Below are 20503 nucleotides of genomic sequence, written 5' to 3' on the forward strand. Positions count from 1 at the left end.
GGGAAGACCTTGGAAGGAACGGAGTATCACCGAGTGGTGCCCTTTCCCTCTGCAAAGAGAAGGGAGCCGCCGAGAGAGAGAGAGAGAAACAAAGCAAGGTAATTCCCTGTAGATTGCAAAGCTGTCTTGCTAAGGGAGGGAGGGGGTTGGGAGGGTGGAGAGAGGACGGGGATTTCTCTCTCTCTCCCTCTCTCCCTCCCTCCCTCCCTCCCTTCCTCGGGCGATCCTTGCGCGACCGCTTTCCGTGCATGTTCTGGGTGCGAGGACGGCTCCCTTGCAAAGCGGAGGAAAAAAGGAGAAAAGAAAGCAAAGAATCCGTGGGCAAGAGAGGCCAAGAAAGGGAGGACCAGATGGGTGGGGAGGGAGGAGCAGGAGCAAACAATGATGGTCCCAGTAGAGAGGCTAAATGGCAAACCGGCCCAGCATCCTCGCCTTTGCTCCGCGCTTTGCAAGCAGCTCCCACCTTGGCTTGTCTCCCTCGAAAGGGCAGTTTTTTAAAAAAAAATTCCATTTATATCCCGCCCTTCTCCGAAGACTCAGGGCGGCTTACAAGCTTAGCAGTAGCCTTCATTCTATGTATGTTGTTGTTAGCTGCGAAGTCGTGTCCGACCCATCGCGGCCCTATGGACAACGTTCCTCCAGGCCTTCCTGTCCTCTACCATCTTCTGGAGTCCATTTAAGCTCACGCCTACTGCTTCAGTGACTCCATCCAGCCACCTCATTCTCTGTCGTCCCCTTCTTCTCTTGCCCTCAACCTTTCCCAGCATTAGGCTCTTCTCCAGCGAGTCCTTCCTTCTCATTAGGTAGCCAAAGTACTTGAGTTTTAGCTTCAGGATCTGGCCTTCTAAAGAGCAGTCAGCATTGATCTCTTCTAGGACTGACCGGTTTGATCGCCTTGCAGTCCAAGGGACTCGCAGGAGTCTTCTCCAGCACCATAGTTCAAAGGCCTCAATTCTTTGGCGCTCAGCCTTTCTTATGGTCCATTCTATGTATATGCCTGCTTATTAGGGCTTTCACACACACACACACCCAAGCGGCATTATTACAAAGTCAGCTTAATTGCCCCCAACAATCTGGGTCCTCATTTTACCTACCTCGGAAGGATGGAAGGCTGAGTCAACCTTGAGCCTGGTGGGACGCGAACCTGCACTAATGGCAGGCAGCTGGTGTTACTTAAGGAGGCATTAGCCCACAGCTCCACCGAGGCTCTTTGGCAGTGCTTTTTTTGTAAAAGAAAAAGGTGCCGGAACTCACACATGTCATACAACCTGCCTTGCCTACCCTACAAGGTTCCATCCACAAAAGGTGCCGGAACTCCGTTCTGCGCATTCTATGACAAAAGAAAGCCTTGGCAGTTGGGATCCCGAAAAGGACATGCAGATACAAGGGGAGGGCAGCTCCCCCTCCCCCGAAACGGGAAGAGAGGCAAGGGGGGGGAGCGTTTGCAAGGCAGAAGCCAGCTTGCCAGTCCGCGATGGGAGAGCCAGCTGGAGAAGATGGATGGCTGGATGGCTGGCTATGGAGATTCTCAAGTCATCCAGATCAGGGTTGTCCCAAAGGTGCTTTCTTCCCCAAGAGGCAACTGGACTTTCTTGTTTTCCTTTGAAGACGTTTGGCTTCTCATCCAAGAAGCTTCTTCAGCTCTGACTGTATGGTGGGGGAATGGAAGGATTTATACTCCTTGCAGACGGCTGGTCATTTGCATTCTTTTAGAGAGTCGTTGAGTCCATTTGGAGGCTTACCTGTGTCTTCAGGGTCACCTGAGCAGTGCAAATGGATGTGGACTCTTCTTGGCTGCAAGATATTTTCTGCCCTGACTGAAAACTAACAACAACAACAACAACAACAATGTTGAAAGGCACCTTGGAGGTCATCTATTCTAGTCCAACCCCCTGCTCAGGCAGGAAACCCCATTTCAGACTAATGGCTGTCCAGTCTCTTCTTAAAAACTTCCCACGTTGGAGCATTCACAACTTCTGGAGGCAGGTTGTTCCCTTGGTTAATTGTTCTAACCATCAGGAAGTTTCTCCTTAGTTCTAGGTTGCTTCTCTCCTTGATTATTTTCTATCCGTTGCTTCTTGTCTTGCCTTCGGGCGCTTTCGAGAATAGCTTGACTCCCTCATCTTTGTGGCAGCCCCTGAGATATGGGAACACTGCTATCATGTCCCCCCTCGTCCTTCTCTTCATTAAATTAGACATACCCAATTCCAGCAGCCGTTCCTTATATGTTTCAGCCTCCAGTCCCCTAATCATCTAGTCCTTCTTTTCTCTAGACTAGCAAAACCCAAATCCTGCAACCGTTCTTCGTATGTTTTATCGGCTCCTTGGCTGTGATTTCATTACTAAGATTAGTCACGCCTCTGGATGGCATATCTAGATTAGGGAATAAACCGGACATAGTTATGACCACGATGGCCAAAGGCTCTGTCTCAGCTTCCTTTTTCCATTAAACATCTGAGTTGGAAGATCATCGAAAAGCAACAGCACAGGTAATACTCGACTTAACAATCATTTGTTTAGTGACTGCTCGAAGTTACAACGGGACTGGAAAAAAAATGACTTATGACCGTTTTTCACACTGACAACCATGGGGATCTCGCCTTGGTCGTCAGCGTGAAGAACGGTCATACGTCGCCTTTTTTTCAGTGCCGTTGTAACTTTGAATGGTCACTAAACGGACTGTTGTAAGCTGAGGAGGTGCTTGAGGTGCTTCCAGTCTAGGCTAGAAGTTGTGACTTCCACTTCATAACCTTGGACAGAGGCTTACTCCTGGTTCGGCTCATTTGTTCCGTTTCTGAGGTGATTCTTCTTCCTGGAAGGGAATACATCCAAAAGTTTGCTGCTTAGAGCTAGAGCAGGGGTAGGCAACCTTGTCTCTTTTATGACTTGTGGACTTCAACTCCCAGAATTCCTGAGCCAGCCATGCTGAGGGGAAAGGGAGAGGTTTCCAAGCTGAGCCATGCTGGCTCAGGAATTCTGGGAGTTGAAGTCCACAAGTCATGAGGGGGCCATAGTTCCCTCATGCTGGCTCAGGAATTCTGGGAGTTGAAGTCCACAAGTCATGAGGGGGCCATAGTTCCCTCATGCTGGCTCAGGAATTCTGGGAGTTGAAGTCCACAAGTCATGAGGGGGCCATAGTTCCCCATGCTGGCTCAGGAATTCTGGGAGTTGAAGTCCACGAGTCATAAAAGAGCCAAGGTTGCCTACCCATGAGCTAGAGTGACCAGTCCCTGGGTGAAGGAGCTACAGCTGGATTAGATCCAGGACCTTCCCCTCTCATTGAAGCCTCTCTGCATTCCTGTTCCAGCAGAGAAATAGAGATGCTTCAAGTTTAGATGAGATCACGCCTTCAAACTCTCATCTCACCTGGATTCTTCTCCAAGAATCAAAAAAGTTCAGCCCCTTGCCCCAGTAAGGAGACCCTATATCGTTTCAGAGAAATGGCTGTCCGGTCTCTTCTTAAAAACTTCCAGTGATGGAGCACCCACAACTTCTTGAGGCAAGTCACTGGAAGCATCTTATGTTGCTTCCCTGAGGTTTTGTCTGCAAAAGTATCATAAAAAAGGAAGAGTGAGATTTATTTCAGAGTTTCTATGGAGATTCTCAGTCATCCGGGTCCTGGTTGTTTCTTTTTCAGGAGGCAACTGGACTTTTTTTTTTCTTTGAAGACATTTTGCTTCTCATCCAAGAAGCTTCTTTGGCCCACAATGCGTGATCGGTCTGGGGTCTGTCCATTTTCTTGGACATAGTTTGAATTTTCAAGTAAAATCCCCATCCTTTTTAAGATGTGACTTAAGATAACCTGCCGGAACATCCCGGGTGTTATGTTCACCAGGAACGTTGTCTTCTTTCAGAGTCCTTCCATTCCCCCTCCTCCATCTAGTCAGAGCTGAAGAGGTTTCTTGGATGAGAAGCGAAACGTCTCCAAAGAAAAACAAGAAAGTCCGGTTGCCTCCTGAAAAAGCACCTGTCAAAGTTCCAGCTGATGATCTCAACGAAGTAAGCACACCTGAGGCACCACGATCTCTAATGCAAACCTTTATTGAGCACAGCATACCGGCACTAATGAATGGAAAACCAGCTCTGGCAATATGGCGCCAGAAACATAGTTAAAAGAGTTAAACCTTCCCTCCCCTTAACCTTCAGGCCGTTGTTATGAGAAAAAGATCTTTGCTCGCCATAACATCTCTTCTGCGACCTTGCTTCCCAACGGATAGAAACCACCTGTGCATTCCATACATTCGCCTCCCCGCTCGGAACTGTTGGCAAGCTAGAAGTGGCACGGCTGTCCTCGCGCAAGCCATCTTTGTAGCTCAACAGCACCTTTTGAGATATTTTTTTCCAGAGTTTATGCGGTTTGTGGTCCTGTCAAGGAAAATAGCTTTGGAGATCAGGAAAAAGTTGATCCTGTTTTCTTTTTGTTTTTTTGTGTTAGTAAACCCAGAGAAAATGCATGAAGAATACCCAGCAGAGGAAGGACAACGAGAAGTTCCTCGTGGCGCTCACCCTGAGACCACCGGAGACAAAACTGGACCGAAGAACCTAGAGGAAGAAGTGGTCAATTGGCATGATCAATGCCACTGGTTCAGGGACTTCCAGTATGAGGAGGCCAAAGGACCCCGAGAGCTTTGCAGCCAGCTCCACCACCTTTGTGCTCAGTGGCTGAAACCGGAAAGGATCACCAAAGCTGAGATGCTGGACCTGGTGATCCTGGAGCAGTTCCTGGCCGTTCTGCCCCTGGAGATGAAGAGCTGGGTCCAGGATTGTGAACCAGAGACCACTTCCCAGGCGGTGGCCTTGGCAGAGGGCTTCCTCCTGAACCAAGGAGAGGAAACAAAACAGGAGATATTGCAGGTGAGAAGATTCTATCCTGATAGCTCCAGATGGTGTAGTGACACCGTTCTTCAATATTTAGATAGTTTGCTAATTGAGCTTTCTGGAATTAGTAGCGCGATGGCAACATCTGTAAGGCAAATTAATCCACCGTCAGATTCAGAGACCACATAGAAGCAACCTGTTATGGTATCACTTTTTTCTGTCTCCCACCGATGAAAATGTGGGCCTGTGAAGTTGGAAGCAAAGGGTTAAGGATCTGCTAATAGGAATATCCTTAACTCCTCTTCATGTATGGTATTTCTTGCCCAGGGATCCTTTGTGGGAGTGATCTCTGAAAGCCTGGAGGCAAGAAGACGTCCATCTCAGGAGCTAATCTTCAATTAAATTTCCAGAGAAGATCCAAGTCAGAACCTCTTAACAGGTATGGTAAGATTCTTTCCAAGAACTGTAAATGCCTTTGAGAGATTCCAGCAATAATCCTCCTCCTCCTCCTCCTCCTCCTCCTCCTCCTCCTCCTCCTCCTCCTCCTCCTCCTCCTCCTCCTCTTCTTCTTCTTCTTCTTCTTCTTCTTCTTCTTCTTCTTCTTCTTCTTCTTCTTCTTCTTCCTCCTCCTCCTCCTCCCTCTTCTCCTCCTCCTCCTTCCTCAATGTAATTAAGGATCCTTTCAAAAAGCCTGCTTCCACTAATTTTGCCTTTCTGACAGGGAACAAAACAACGTCACTTGTGTTTGTGGGATCATCTCCCTTCAATAAAGCAAAACCAACATCTGTGCCTGTCGCTCTGGTAAGTGGAGAACATTAGAAAAAGATGCAGAGAATATTTGAAGACCTCTCATTTTGTAACTACTGTATACATACATCACATTCCTTACGAACCATTTCTATTGATCTTTTTTGTTTATGCCTCTCGCATAATTTTTGAAACTCCCTCAGGAGACAGCAGTGTGATTAGAAAGCATGAGGCCATAATTGTAAATAAAGGGCCTCGTTTTATTTATGTATTTCTTTATATATCACCTTTATTATTCTTACAAATAACTCAAGGTTGCGAGCATAGTGTAAGCCGCCCAGAGTTGCCATGTAGCAAGATGGGCAGCTAATAAATTAATAAGGAAGAAAGGAAGGAAAGAAGGAAAGAGAAAGAGAAAGAGAGAAAGAAAGAAAAAAAGAAAGAGAAAGAAAGAAAAAAGAGAAAGAAAGAAAGAAAGAAAGAAAGAAAGAAAGAAAGAAAGAAAGAAAGAAAGAAAAGCAATATGCAACACACCTTCCTCCTTCTATTTCCCCCCCCCCCCAACAACCCTGTGAGGTGTTTTGGGCTAAGAGAAAATGACTGGTTCAAGGTCACCCAGCTGGCTCTCATGACTAAGGCAGGACTGGAACTCACAGTCTCCCAGTTTCTAGCCAGGTGCCTTAACCACTAGACCCAACAGTATCTCTTTTTATGTATTTGAAAAATGTATAGTTCGTTTTTCCAAACTTCTGGTATTTTTCACAGTGAGGGAAATGATCCAGCAGCTTAGGAATTCCAAGATAACCTCAAAACAGTCTGGTATCTGCTTGGTATTGCCAACCAATCCATCTATTTTACAATGGTGTAATTTGCCATGGCAAATCTAGACAGCACACTAAAAAGCAGAGACATCACCCTGTTAACAAAAGTGCATATAGTCAAGGCTATGGTCTTCCCAGTTGCAATGTATGGCAGTGAAAGTTGGACCATAAAAAAGGCTGAGCGCCAAAGAATTGAGGCCTTTGAACTATGGTGCTGGAGAAGACTCCTGCGAGTCCCTTGGACTGCAAGGCGATCAAACCGGTCAGTCCTAGAGGAGATCAACCCTGACTGCTCTTTAGAAGGCCAGATCCTGAAGCTAAAACTCAAATATTTTGGCCACCTAATGAGAAGGAAGGACTCACTGGAGAAGAGCCTAATGCTGGGAAAGATTGAGGGCAATAGAAGAAAGGGATGACAGAGAATGAGGTGGCTGGATGGAGTCACTGAAGCAGTAGGCATGAGCTTAAATGGACTCCAGAAAATGGTAGAGGACAGGAAGGCCTGGAGGAACGTTGTCCATAGGGTCGCGATGGGTCGGACACGACTTCGCAGCTAACAACAACAATTTGCTCCCGAGTCTTCCCTTTCTTAATTACCATCCAGTCAGTGCCTCAAACCAGAAGAAGCTTTCCTAAAAGATTGTTGCAGCCATTTTTATTTATTATTTTATTTATTTTTATTTTATTTTATTTTATTTTATTATTTTATTTTATTATTTTATTATTTTATTATTTTATTTTATTTTATTTTATTTATTTTATTTATTTTATTTTATTTATTTTATTTTTATTTTATTTTTTTTTATTTTTAATTTTTTTATAGAATTTCTATAGCCGCCTATCTCAGTCAAGGACTCTGAGCTGCTTACAATTAAAAATATACATATTGCAATTAAAAAATACACACAGCCCTTTCCTTGAGCTTGCCTCCGCTCTGCTCTCCCTGCCTTTGGATCAGTGCAGGAGGCAGCTGTTCCTCATCAGAGGGGATCTGCGGCCTATCAGCCCTACTGCCGTGAAGGCAGACAGCTCTTCATCTGGTCGACCACCTCCCCCAATGCTGGGGGGGGGGACAGACAGCATCATCCTCAGCCGCTGGCTTCTCCAAACATGCCAAGGGAGACGTGCCATCCCTGTCAGACGGTCCCAGTTGCAACTCCTCCTCCTCCCCTGAACCAGGTTCCGATGCGATCATGATGTGAGCCAGACTTTTCTAACTAACTTAAGTGAGATGGATGACAGATGTGCTCATTGAACCATTCACATTCTAAACCTTTGGCCCACAAATGCATGATCGGTCTGTGGTCTATCCATTTTCTTGGACACAGCTTGAATGTTCAAGTAAAATGCCCGTTGTTGTTGTTTTTTATGATACATGACTTAAGATAAGAGAACCCAAAGATGCTTCTTCACGAGACAAAACTGGACTTTCTTGTTCTTCTTCCGAGACATTTCGCTTCTCATCCAAGAAGCTTCTTCAGCTCTGATTGGATGGTGGGGAATGGGAGGATTTGTACTCCTTGCAGACAGCTGGCCTTTTGCATTCTTTTAGAGCAGACATGTCAAACACAAGGCCCGGGGGCCAGATCCGGCCCGCGAAGTGGTTTCATGCGGCCCACAAAGCCATCCTGGAAACAGGGAGGGGACGGCTCCCACTGCCTTGGCCCCAGCCCAGAGACCCTCCTTCTGCCAGAGACCCTCAGATCTGTCCCACTCCTGCCCAGGCCCCCATAGGCACCCTTGATGCGAACGATGTAGAGCTGGCCACGCCCACCCAGTAGGCCATACGCACTCTAGCCACACCCACCCAGTAGGCCACACCCACCCTGGCCATACCCACCCGGCCCCCTGAGGGCAACCGCAATGCTGATGCGGCCCTCAATGAAATTGAGTTTGACACCCCTGTTTTAGAGCAGGGGTGTCAAACTCAATTTCATTGAGGGCCACATCAGCATTGTGGTTGCCCTCAGGGTGGGTGGGTGTGGCCTACTGGGTGGGTGTGGCTAAAGTGCATATGGCCTACTGGTTGGGCATGGCCAGCTCTACATTGTTCACATCAAGGGTGTCTATGGGGGTCTGGGCAGGAGTGGGACAGATCTGAGGATCTCTGGCAGGAGGAGGGTCCCTGGTCCAAGGCCAAGGCAGTGGGGTCCGTTCCCTCACTGTTTCCAGGATGGCTTGTGGGCCACATGAAACCACTTCGCGGGCTGGATCCGGCCCCCGGGCCTTGTGTTTGACATGTCTGTTTTAGAGAGTCGTTGGGGCCAACTAGAGGTTTATCTGTGTCCTCAGGGTCACCTGAGTAGTGCAAATAGGTGTGGAGCCTTCTTGGAACTGCTGAAAGGACTGTGTTGTAGATAGATGATGTGGTATCCCTCCCCCTCTATTAAGAAAGGGCTGTTCAGTTTTGACCTAGATGGCCTCTTTGACCCCTCTTTCAAACCAGTGGTTCTCTCTGTCCAAAATGTGGACTTTGCTATTTTTTGAAAGAGTGGCCCCCTGTCTTTTAAATGCAGATGGACTGCTGAATCTTGTGCCGATGGGTTTGTTCTCCTTAACTTGTGCCGGGCGTTTATGAAGTGGTTGTTTTGTTTTCCCAAGGTACAGATCTGCACATGGGTCACTGCATTGTACTCCGTATACCACGTTGCTCACTTTGTGTCTGGGTGTTTTATCCTTAAGGTGGACAAGCTTCTGCCTTAGTGTATTTGTGGATTTGAAGTGTGCAGCTATGTGGTGTTAGCTTAAGATACAGAACTTGCCAGAACATTCCGGATGTTACGTTCACTGGGAATGTTCTCTTCTTTCAGAGTCCTGTGTCCTTCCAGGAGGTGGCTGTTTTTTTCACTGAAGAAGAGTGGGCCTTACTAGAACCCCATCAAAAAGCTTTGCATGATGAGGTCATGCTGGAGAATTCAAGGAATGTGGCTTCTCTAGGTAAGGGCCTTGATTTATCCGGAATTTGTACATACCGTTTTCTATCTCTTCCTTTCTCTTTCGAGATGCAGGAATGTCCTCGACTTACAACAGTTCATTTCGTGACCGTTCCAAAGTTACAATTGCACTGGGGAAAAAAATGACTTACCAACGTTTTTTTTAAACAGTTACAACTGTTGCAGCATCCCCGTGGTCACATGATCAACATTTGGATCCTTGCTAATTGGTTCACATTTGTGAGGGTTCCAGTGTTCTGGGATTGTGTGATCAGGTTTTGCAGTCTTCTGACAAGCAAAGTGACTGGGGAAGCCAGTTTTATTTAACAACGATGTTACTAGCGCCAGTGATAGCACTTAGACTTTTATACCGCTTCACGGTGCTTTAAAAGCCCTCTCTAAGCGGTTTACAGAATCAGCCTATTGCCCCCAACAGTCTGGGTCCTCAGTTTACCTCAGAAGGCTGGAAGGCTGAGTCAACCTTGAGCCGGTGAGGATCGAACTCCTGTAGTGAGCAGTGAGTTAGCCTTCTAACCACTGTGCCACCACGGCTAACTTAACAACTATGTAATAATAATAATAATAATAATAATAATAATAATAATAATAACAACAACAACAACAACAACAACAACAACAACAACAACAAAGTTGGAAGGGACCTTGGAGGTCATCTAAGCAGGCATATACATAGAATGAAGGCTACTGCTAAGCTTGTAAGCCGCCCTGAATCTTCGGAGAAGGGCGGGATATAAATGGAATTAAAATAAATAAAATAAATAAATCTAGTCCAACCCCCTGCTCAGGCAGGAAACCCTATACCATTTCAGACAAATGGCTGTTCAGTCTCTTCTTAAAAACTTCCAGTGTTGGAGCATTCACAGCTTCAGGAGGCAGGTTGTTCCACTGGTTAATTGTTCTCACTGTCAGGAAATTTCTCTTTAGTTCTAGGTTGCTTCTCTCCTTAATTAGTTTCCATCCGTTGCTTCTCCCTTCAGGCGCTTTGGAGAATAGCTTGACTCCCTCGTCTTTGTGGCAGCCCCTGAGATATTGGAACACTGCTATCATGTGCCCCCTAGTCCTTCTTTTCATTAAACTAGACATACCCAACTCCAGCAACTGTTCTTTATATGTTTTAGCCTCCAGTTCCCGAATCATCTTTGTTGCTCTTCTCTGTACTCTTTCTACAGGGAGTGCAGAATTATTAGGCAAGTTGTATTTTTGAGGATTAATTTTATTATTGAACAACAACCATGTTCTCAATGAACCCAAAAAACTCATTAATATCAAAGCTGAATATTTTTGGAAGTAGTTTTTAGTTTGTTTTTAGTTATAGCTATTTTAGGGGGATATCTGTGTGTGCAGGTGACTATTACTGTGCATAATTATTAGGCAACTTAACAAAAAACAAATATATACCCATTTCAATTATTTATTTTTACCAGTGAAACCAATATAACATCTCAACATTCACAAATATACATTTCTGACATTCAAAAACATAACAAAAACAAATCAGTGACCAATATAGCCACCTTTCTTTGCAAGGACACTCAAAAGCCTGCCATCCATGGATTCTGTCAGTGTTTTGATCTGTTCACCATCAACATTGCGTGCAGCAGCAACCACAGCCTCCCAGACACTGTTCAGAGAGGTGTACTGTTTTCCCTCCTTGTAAATCTCACATTTGATGATGGACCACAGGTTCTCAATGGGGTTCAGATCAGGTGAACAAGGAGGCCATGTCAATAGATTTCCTTCTTTTATACCCTTTCTTGCCAGCCACGCTGTGGAGTACTTGGACGCGTGTGATGGAGCATTGTCCTGCATGAAAATCATGTTTTTCTTGAAGGATGCAGACTTCTTCCTGTACCACTGCTTGAAGAAGGTGTCTTCCAGAAACTGGCAGTAGGACTGGGAGTTGAGCTTGACTCCATCCTCAACCCGAAAAGGCTCCACAAGCTCATCTTTGATGATTCCAGCCCAAACCAGTACTCCACCTCCACCTTGCTGGCGTCTGAGTCGGACTGGAGCTCTCTGCCCTTTACCAATCCAGCCACGGGCCCATCCATCTGGCCCATCAAGACTCACTCTCATTTCATCAGTCCATAAAACCTTAGAAAAATCAGTCTTGAGATATTTCTTGGCCCAGTCTTGACGTTTCAGCTTGTGTGTCTTGTTCAGTGGTGGTCGTCTTTCAGCCTTTCTTACCTTGGCCATGTCTCTGAGTATTGCACACCTTGTGCTTTTGGGCACTCCAGTGATGTTGCAGCTCTGAAATATGGCCAAACTGGTGGCAAGTGGCATCTTGGCAGCTGCACGCTTGACTTTTCTCAGTTCATGGGCAGTTATTTTGGTTTCTCCACACGCTTCTTGCGACCCTGTTGACTATTTTGAATGAAACGCTTGATTGTTCGATGATCACGCTTCAGAAGCTTTGCAATTTTAAGAGTGCTGCATCCCTCTGCAAGATATCTCACTATTTTTGACTTTTCTGAGCCTGTCAAGTCCTTCTTTTGACCCATTTTGCCAAAGGAAAGGAAGTTGCCTAATAATTATGCACACCTGATACAGGGTGTTGATGTCATTAGACCACACCCCTTCTCATTACAGAGATGCACATCACCTAATATGCTTAATTGGTAGTAGGCTTTCGAGCCTATACAGCTTGGAGTAAGACAACATGCATAAAGAGGATGATGTGGTCAAAATACTCATTTGCCTAATAATTCTGCACTCCCTGTAGAGTCTCGACATCTTTTTTACATCGTGGTGACCAAAATTGGATGCAGTATTCCAAGTGTGGCCTTACCAAGGCATTGTAAAGTGGTATTAGTACTTCATGTGATCTTGATTCTATCCCTCTGTTAATGCAGCCTAGCACTGTGTTGGCTTTTTTGGCAGCTGCAGCACACTGCTGGCTCATATTTAAGTGATTGTCCACTAGGACTCCGAGATCCCTCTCACAGTTACTACTATTGAGCAAGGTACCCCCTATACTATACCTGTACATTTGGCTTTTCTTGCCTAAATGTAGAACCTTACTTTTTCACCATAGAATTTCATTTTGTTAGATAGTGCCCAGTGTTCAAGTCTGTCCAGATCCTCCTGTATCTTCAAGTGAATTACAATGTCAGGTGAACTACAATGATTCACTTAACAACTGTGCTAAGAAAGGTGGTAAAATGGGGCAAAGCTAACTTGACAAATATCTCAGTTACCAGCATAAATTTTGGGCTCAGTTAAGTCGAGGACTACCTGAACTTAAAAGCAAACGTTGTGTTTTAGTTTTTAAGCCGAGAAGATTTATGTCTCCGGGGACCTCGAGGTTATGGAGAGATTCATAAGGGCATCTTTAAAAAGTTTTGGCCAAGTCTTGTTTAAAGACTTGTTTGAGACAGCATTTTTGTGGATGTTTCTGTTTTTTGTTAAATCTCACCAGTAACAAATTAATACATGAACACTGCATGACGTTTGTGATGTTGGTCTCCATGCCATTTCAGTTCCTTATGTCTTTCTTTCTTTGTGGTCACGTTAATTTATGCTTTTCGTCTTCATAATTTGGCAAGCTTGTTTGTATGAAAGTAATAAGACATTTGTAAGAACAGGGAAGGTAGAGCTGCTTGTTCCAGTGAAGAAATTATAAAATTGTGCACTTGCTACAACTCTTCTAAAATCCCAAAGGCCATCTTCTGTACTAAACTTCTAAATAGGTTGATTTTCTTACCTTTCTATAAAGGTAAAGGTTCCCCCGCACATGTGTGCTAGTCGTTTCCAACTCTAGGGGCCAGTGCTCATCTCCGTTTCAAAGCCAAAGAGCCAGCGCTTGTCCGAGGACGTCTCCGTGGTCATGTGGCCGGCATGACTAGATGCCAAAGGCGCACAGTATGCTGTTACCTTCCCACCGTAGTAGTCCCTATTTTTCTACTTGCATTTTTACCTGCTTTCGAACTGCTAGGTTGGCAGAAGCTGGGACGAGTAACAGGCGCTCACTCTGTTACGCGGCACTCAGGATTCGACCCGCCAAACTGCCGACCTTCTGATCGACAAGCTCAGCGTCCTAACCCACTGAGCTACCGCGTCCCTTACCTTTCTATAGCCTTGTGTTAAATTTGTTCATAGATTCTAATGGAAATTAATCCAACATTAGATTTCAGAGACAGGAAGGGATGCATTTGTGTATAATGAAACATGAAAATTAGCACAACCAAGAAATCATTTTATTTTCCAGGACCGAATAATAATTAAAGCATCATCTTGGTTTCCAAGTTTAGAAAGAGGAAAGGACATTTTTTATGCTGTTTTTATGAATTTTGTGCACTAATGCTGTATTCTGTTATGCCATATGGAACTGAACTGAATGAATGAAGAATGAATGAGATAGATAGATAGATAGATAGATAGATAGATAGATAGATAGATAGATAGATAGATAGATGATAGATAGATAGATGATAGAGAAAGAAAGAAAGAAAGAAAGAAAGAAAGAAAGAAAGAAAGAAAGAAAGAAAGAAAGATTTGAAATGCTGGAAAAAAATTGCAATTCACAGTTTTCATGGGAATTTATGTTTCATTATTCTAATGGTTATTACTCATTTTTTTTCTTCCCCTATACAGGTGATGGGCAAGAAAATAAGAATAATGAGAAGACAAGGATATTTGCATTGCAAACAGCTAAGTATAAAAAACAAAAAGAGATGTTTCAGAATATGTGGAGACCAGAACAAGGGGAGGACAATCAGCCAAGCGACCAGGGTGAGAAGTTCTCAATTACTCAAAGTGTGGAAATACAGGACTTCCAGACCCAAGAAAATCACAAGGGAAAGACAAAAGGAGAGAATTCAGGGTATGGGGAACTATTCAGAGGTAAACCTGACAGAAGCAAAGATTGCCGAATCCACACAAAAGCGAAAGCTTGTGAACGCAGAGACCGTGTAAAGAATTACTATGAGAACTTCCCTCTGACTTTGTATCAGAGCGTCTCCGCAGAAAACAAGCCGTATAAATGCACGGAGTGTGGAAAAACCTTTAGCCACTCTAGTTCCCTCACTTCCCACAAAAGGATCCACACGGGGGAGAAGCCATACAAATGCACGGAGTGCGGAAAAAGCTTTCGACGCAACACCGACCTTACGTCTCACAAAAGGGTCCACACCGGTGAGAAACCCTTCAAATGTACGGAGTGTGGGAAGGGTTTCACCATGAGCAGCAACCTGACATTGCACAAACGGATCCATACCGGGGAGAAACCCTTTCAATGTGTGGAGTGTGGAAAGAGCTTCATTCAAAGGGGTCACCTCACTTGCCACATGCGGATCCACACTGGGGAGAAGCCATATATGTGCGTGGAGTGTGGAAAAACGTTCAGATGGAGCAGCCACCTGCCTAACCACATGAGGATCCACACAGGGGAGAAACCGTACAAGTGCATGGACTGCGGAAGGTGCTTCAGAGACCGTAGCGCCTTTCAGGCCCACCGCAGGATCCACACAGGGGAGAAATCTTTAAAGTGCATGGAATGCGGGAAGACTTTCCGGGGCAGCACAGATCTCACGATCCATAAAAGGATCCACACTGGGGAGAAACCCTACAAATGCCTGGAGTGTGGGAAGAGCTTCATTCGAAGTAGTCACTTGTCTTCCCATAAAAACATCCACCCGGGAGAGAAGCCGTTTAAATGTCTGGAGTGTGGAAAGAGCTTCACTCAAAGCTGTTACCTCACCTACCATCAAAGGATCCACACGGGAGAAAAACCCTACAAATGTCTGGAGTGCGGGAAGGGCTTCAGCAGGAGCAGTCACCTTTCTTACCATAGAAACATCCACCACGGAGAGAAAGGCCATAAATGTCTGGAGTGCGGGAAAAGCTTTACTCAGAGCTGTTACCTTCTGTCCCATAAAAGTATCCACATCAGGGAAAGCCCATAAAAATACTAGGAGTGTTCTGCATCTTCTTGTTCTTAGATTTTTTTTTGTAAGCTGACTTGAGTGTTTATAGAAATAGAAAGGCATGGTATAAATGTAATAATAAAAATAATTACTACTACAGTCTTTATTTCTTCGGTGATCTGTTATTGAACCTTATAGTGCAGTATATACTATTATACTACGATGATCTATTGGATCACTTCCAAATTCATAATCTATTGGTTTCTTATGATTTCTCAGTTGTTCTTTATGGTGATCTATGACCTATTACTTGCTGTTTATATGTACACTGATAGCTTCTGCTCCAGAGGCAAATTCCTTGTGGGTCCAATCACACCTGGTCAATAAAGAATTCCTATTCTGTTCTGTTCTATTCTATTCTATTCTATTCTATTCTATTCTATTCTATTCTATTCTATTCTATTCTATTCTATTCTATTCTATTCTCATTTCCATTTCCATTTCCATTTCCATTTCCATTCATTTCTATTTTTCTATTTCTTTTTCTATTTTTCTATTCTCTCATTCAGCGTCCAGCTTTCATAGCCATACTTTAGAACGGGAGAAATCTGTTCCCAAACCTATTAACAAAAGAAAATAAAAATAGATAAGCCGTATTATGGAATTTAATTTCCAAATCGATAAAGGCGGAATAATTGTTAAAAAGAGGAAAAGAAGCCTTAAAATTATATAGGAAAAAAAATCAAAAATTTGACCCCACTGCTCAAAGGAGGCTAAGCTGACTGAGAGCAAGTTGATTATTCTATTCCCCATACCCGTTGCCTAGGAATATGAAAATACCTGAGCCAAAACAAGAAAGAATTATAGAATCATAGAATATCAGAGATGGAAGGGACCTTAGAGGTCCTCTAGACCTCTAGGTCCTCTTTCAGCAGGAGACTCGGTACCATTCTGAATAAATGGCTGTCTAACCTTTTTAAGTTTAATTAATTTTTCAATTAATCAGTGGAATGACTTGCCTCCAAGTTGTGAGTGCTCCAACGCTAGAAGTTTTTTAACTTCAAACCCCAGAAATCCCCAGGCGGCATGATGAAGTCCAGGCAATCACATGATCCCAGCACACTGCGACCGTCGTAAATATGAACCAGTTGCCAAGTATTTGAATTTTGATCACATGACCCTGGGGAATGCTGCAATGGCTGTTGGCATGAAAATCGGCCATGACTCACTTTTTTCACTGCCATTGTTGCTGTCGAATGGTCACTAAACAAACGGTTATAAGCCAAGAACCACCTGTACAAAGCAAAAAAACCAGCCATCCCAGCAATCTAGTATTAACTTCTGGGGGGTCTCGATTCGTTTCCTAAAGGACAAAAGGACAGAGGCGTATTTGACTTGGGAGGGAGACAAGTTTGTTTGCTTAGTTTTTTGCCATCATTCTTAACTCTTGAATCTTCCCCATTCCTACCCCAAAGGTGCTTTTTCAGGAGGCAAGTGGACTTTCTTGTTCTTTGAAGATGTTTCGCTTCTCATCCAAGGAGCTTCTTCAGCTCTGTTTTTTCTGTGAAGATGTTTTGCTTCTCATCCAAGGAGCTTCTTCAGCTCTGCCTGGATGGTGGGGAATGGAAGGATTTATACACCTTGCAGACAGCTGGCCGTTTGCCTTCTTTTGGAGAGTCATTGAGGACATTTGGAGGTTTACAATGTGTCCTCAGGGTCACGAGTTGTGCAAATGCGTGTGGATGTTTTCTGCCCTGGGTCCCTTCACTGTTGAAGACAGGCGCATGCTGTTGGGGATGAGTCTGTGTTGTCTGCCTCTCAAACTGAAGTGCAAATGGTTCCTGTAGTCTGCAATGTTTTCGGAAAATCCGTTCATACTCCTGCGTCGTTCGAAGAGTGTTCATCCCAAAGTGCATAGCTAAATGACTATGGAGGTTCTCAGTCATCCAGGTATGGTTGTCCCAAAGGTGCTTTTTTTTTTTTAATCCCATTTATATCCCGCCCTTCTCCGAAGACTCAGGGCGGCTTACAATCTAAGCACAAATCAATGTGCTTAGCAATTTTTCAGGAGGCAACTGGACTTTCTGGTTCTTCTTTGAAGACGTTTTGCTTCTCATCCCAGAAGCTTCTTCAGCTCTGACTGGATGGTGGGGAATAGAAGGATTTATATTCCTTGCAGACAGCTGGTCATTGGCATCCTTTTAGAGAGTTGTTGAGTTGTTTAGAGAGTTGTTGTGTCCTCAGGGTCACCTGAGTAGTGCAAATTATTATTATTATTAATTATTATTATTATTAATTATTATTATTATTATTATTAATTATTATTATTATTATTATTAATTATTTTTATTATTATTATTATTATTATTATTATTATTATTATTATTATTAATTATTTTTTATTTATTATTATTATTATTATTATTATTATTATTATTATTATTATTATTATTATTATTATTATTATTATTTCACCAGCTGGCTGCAAGGAGTATTAATCCTTCTTGGATGAGAAGCGAAACTTCTTAAAAGAGAGGGGGAAAAAAAAAGAAAGTCCAGTTGCCTCCTGGGAAAAAAAACACCAACGACCCGGATGACTTGAGAATCTCCACAGACGTTTTCCCATTCCTATTGGCACCCTTCGGTGGACTTTCCTCTGCACGCCCAGCTACGGCCACCAGGAGGCGCTCTCCCCGCCCTTTAAAATTGCGCCCCAGGCCGATTCCCGCTTTGGACGGCAACCGAGCATGCGCGGGATATCCCCGCCCCCTTATCGCAGCTCGCTGAGTGAGAGGGAGGGTGGAATTCTTTGAGGAGGACTTGCCCGGGGATTTGCCCCTCTAGGAAGCAGCACTCACTCCCTTTAACTCTATAAGTGATGTGGCGGAGAGAGAGAGAGACAGAGAGAGCAGCGTCCAAGCGCGGATCTTTTGCAAGCGCAAGGAAAGGGGTGGCAGCATCTGCGCTGGGCGCAGCGTCGCTCAAGCCGAGCAGGCTGCTATGTATGCATAGAGCAGAGGTCTTCAAACATGGCCCTTTTATGACTTGTGGACTTCAACTCCCAGAATTCCTCAGCCAGCAATGCTGGCTGAGGAATTCTGGGAGTTGAAGTCCACAAGTCATAAAAGGGCCAAGTTTGAAGACCCCTGGCATAGAGGGTCTGTCTGATGAGGATTCCCCATCTCCTTTTTTTTAACGGGGACATCCCCCCCTCCCTGAAAAGAGGAGGGGGGGACATCCCCCCCTCCTCTTTTCAGGGAATCCCTGCTTGCAGACCCCGGAGGGGAGGGGCTGCTCTGGAAAAAGCGCTCCCTTTTTAGGGGGGCTGTCCCCCTAAAAAGGGGGGGGGAGGCTGCAGGAGAGACCCATCTTGGAATATCTGCAGAGGAATAGAATAGAATAGAATAGAATAGAATAGAATAGAATAGAATAGAATAGAATAGAATGCAATGGAATAGACTAGAATAGAATAGAATAATGACTAGAATAGAATAGAATAGAATAGAATAGAATAGAATAGAATAGAATAGAATAGAATAGAATAGAATAGTGAATGGAACAGAATAGAATGGAATGGAATAATGAATAGACAACTAGACTAGAATAGACTAGAATAGAATAGAATAGAATAGAATAATGAATAAGAATAGAATTAGAATAGACTAGAATGGAATGGAATAATGAATAGACGACTAGACTAGAATAGAATAGAATAGCATAGAATAGAATAGAATATAAATGCAATGGAAGAATAGAATAGACTGGACTAGACTAGAATAGAATAGAATAGAAATAGAATAGAATAGAATAGAATAGAATAGAATAGAATAGAATAGAATAGAATAGAATAGAATAGAATAATGAATAAGAATAGAATTAGAATAGACTAGACTAGAATGGAATGGAATGGAATAGGAATAGAATAGAATACAATAGAAATGCAATGGAATAATAGAAATAGAATAGAATAGAATAGAATAGAATAGAATAGAATAGAATAGAATAGAATAGAATAGAATATATTCTTTATTGGCCAAGTGTGATTGGACGCAAAAGGAATTTGTCTCCGGTGCATAAGTTCTCAGTGTACATATAAGCAATAAGTGTAAAATCATGATCATAGTCATCAGAAAAATACATTCATCATAAATTATAAGGTAGAACACTTAGTGATAGTCATAGGATATTAAAATAAGCCATAAACATAAATCATATGATGTGGGAATTAGTTGTTCAGCAGAGTGATGTCTAGTTGTTTTGGTGTGCAATACCCTGTAGTGTCATTTTGAGGGTAGAAGTTGAAACAAGTTTATCTCCAGAACGTGAGAATAGAAATTATTAACAACATTTTTTAAAAAGCTCTGCTTCCACCCTCATTGTCTTCCTTACAGAGGAGAGTATGATGTTGCTGGTATTTCTTGAAACATCTCCTTTTCCTGGTGAAAAAGAAACAGCAACTCCGTTTGCAGCTCAGGTAGAAGAAGGATCGGCAACTGATTTATGCTGTCAACCTTTGTAGTCCTTTAGTTCAGGGAAGAACACAAGAAATAATAATCCCATTGCGGCAACTGAAGTAGGATACACGTGACATGTGTAACTGCACTCAGAGTTACCACCAGTTAAGGGCCACGTGGATTATGAGTATAAATGATGCAGAGATAAGATCTAACTTCCTGGGCATCCCAAAGACAACTGAACTCAAAATGCTGTAAAAGTTCATTTTAAAGAAGATAACAGTCTGAAACATGAGTGAGGTTCATGTTTAATGAATAAAAGATAACACTAATAATAATAATACTAATGATGATGATGATGTTGGAAGAGACCTTGCAGGTCATCTAGTCCAACCCTCTGCTCAGGCAGGAAACCCTATGCCCGTGGTAGCGAACCTATGGCACGCGTGCCACAGGTGGCATGCAGAGCTCTCTCTGTGGGCACGCATGCCGTCGCCCCAGTACTAGGCCTTCAAGCTGGGTTTTATAAAACCTTTTCGCTTTAGGCCTCCGCCGGCGTGTGCAAAAAAAAAAGGGTTCAATGAATCAATTTCAACTTCTTGCGGGGAAAAACAGATCTCGCAAAGTTGGAATTGATTGATTGAGCTTTTTAGTCCCACCTAGTCTGCTGTTACCACCGCAGCCATGCCTACCCAATGGGCCACACCCAGCCAATGGGCCACGCCCACACAGCACCCAACAATACATAAGTAGGTTTTGGGTTGCAGTTTGGGCACTCGGTCTCTAAAAGGTTCGCCATCACTGCCCTATACCATTTCAGGCAAATGGCTGCCCAGTCTCTT

General features: G+C 43.7%; 1 protein-coding gene across 5 annotated transcripts; it reads left to right on the forward strand.

The window, feature by feature from the left end:
• Nucleotides 1-15366, forward strand: LOC310635913 (uncharacterized protein). 5 transcript variants are annotated; one of them, XM_083355293.1, is made up of 7 exons: nucleotides 1-98; nucleotides 3855-3999; nucleotides 4436-4854; nucleotides 5146-5257; nucleotides 5540-5619; nucleotides 9197-9323; nucleotides 13937-15366. In XM_083355293.1, the coding sequence occupies exons 6-7, from the start codon at nucleotides 9290-9292 to the stop codon at nucleotides 15244-15246; spliced, it is 1344 nt and encodes a 447-aa protein (XP_083211419.1). In that variant the 5' UTR covers nucleotides 1-98; nucleotides 3855-3999; nucleotides 4436-4854; nucleotides 5146-5257; nucleotides 5540-5619; nucleotides 9197-9289; the 3' UTR covers nucleotides 15247-15366. The 5 variants fall into 5 exon arrangements, with proteins under 5 accessions (XP_083211419.1, XP_083211417.1, XP_083211421.1 ...); XM_083355292.1 differs by lacking the exon at nucleotides 1-98 and adding an exon at nucleotides 2145-2489; XM_083355291.1 differs by lacking the exon at nucleotides 3855-3999 and having other exon boundaries at nucleotides 2-98.
• The last annotated feature ends 5137 nt before the right edge of the window (nucleotides 15367-20503 follow it).

This window comes from Vipera ursinii (assembly GCF_947247035.1).
Source record: "Vipera ursinii genome assembly, chromosome: 2".
Lineage (NCBI taxonomy): Eukaryota > Metazoa > Chordata > Lepidosauria > Squamata > Viperidae > Vipera > Vipera ursinii.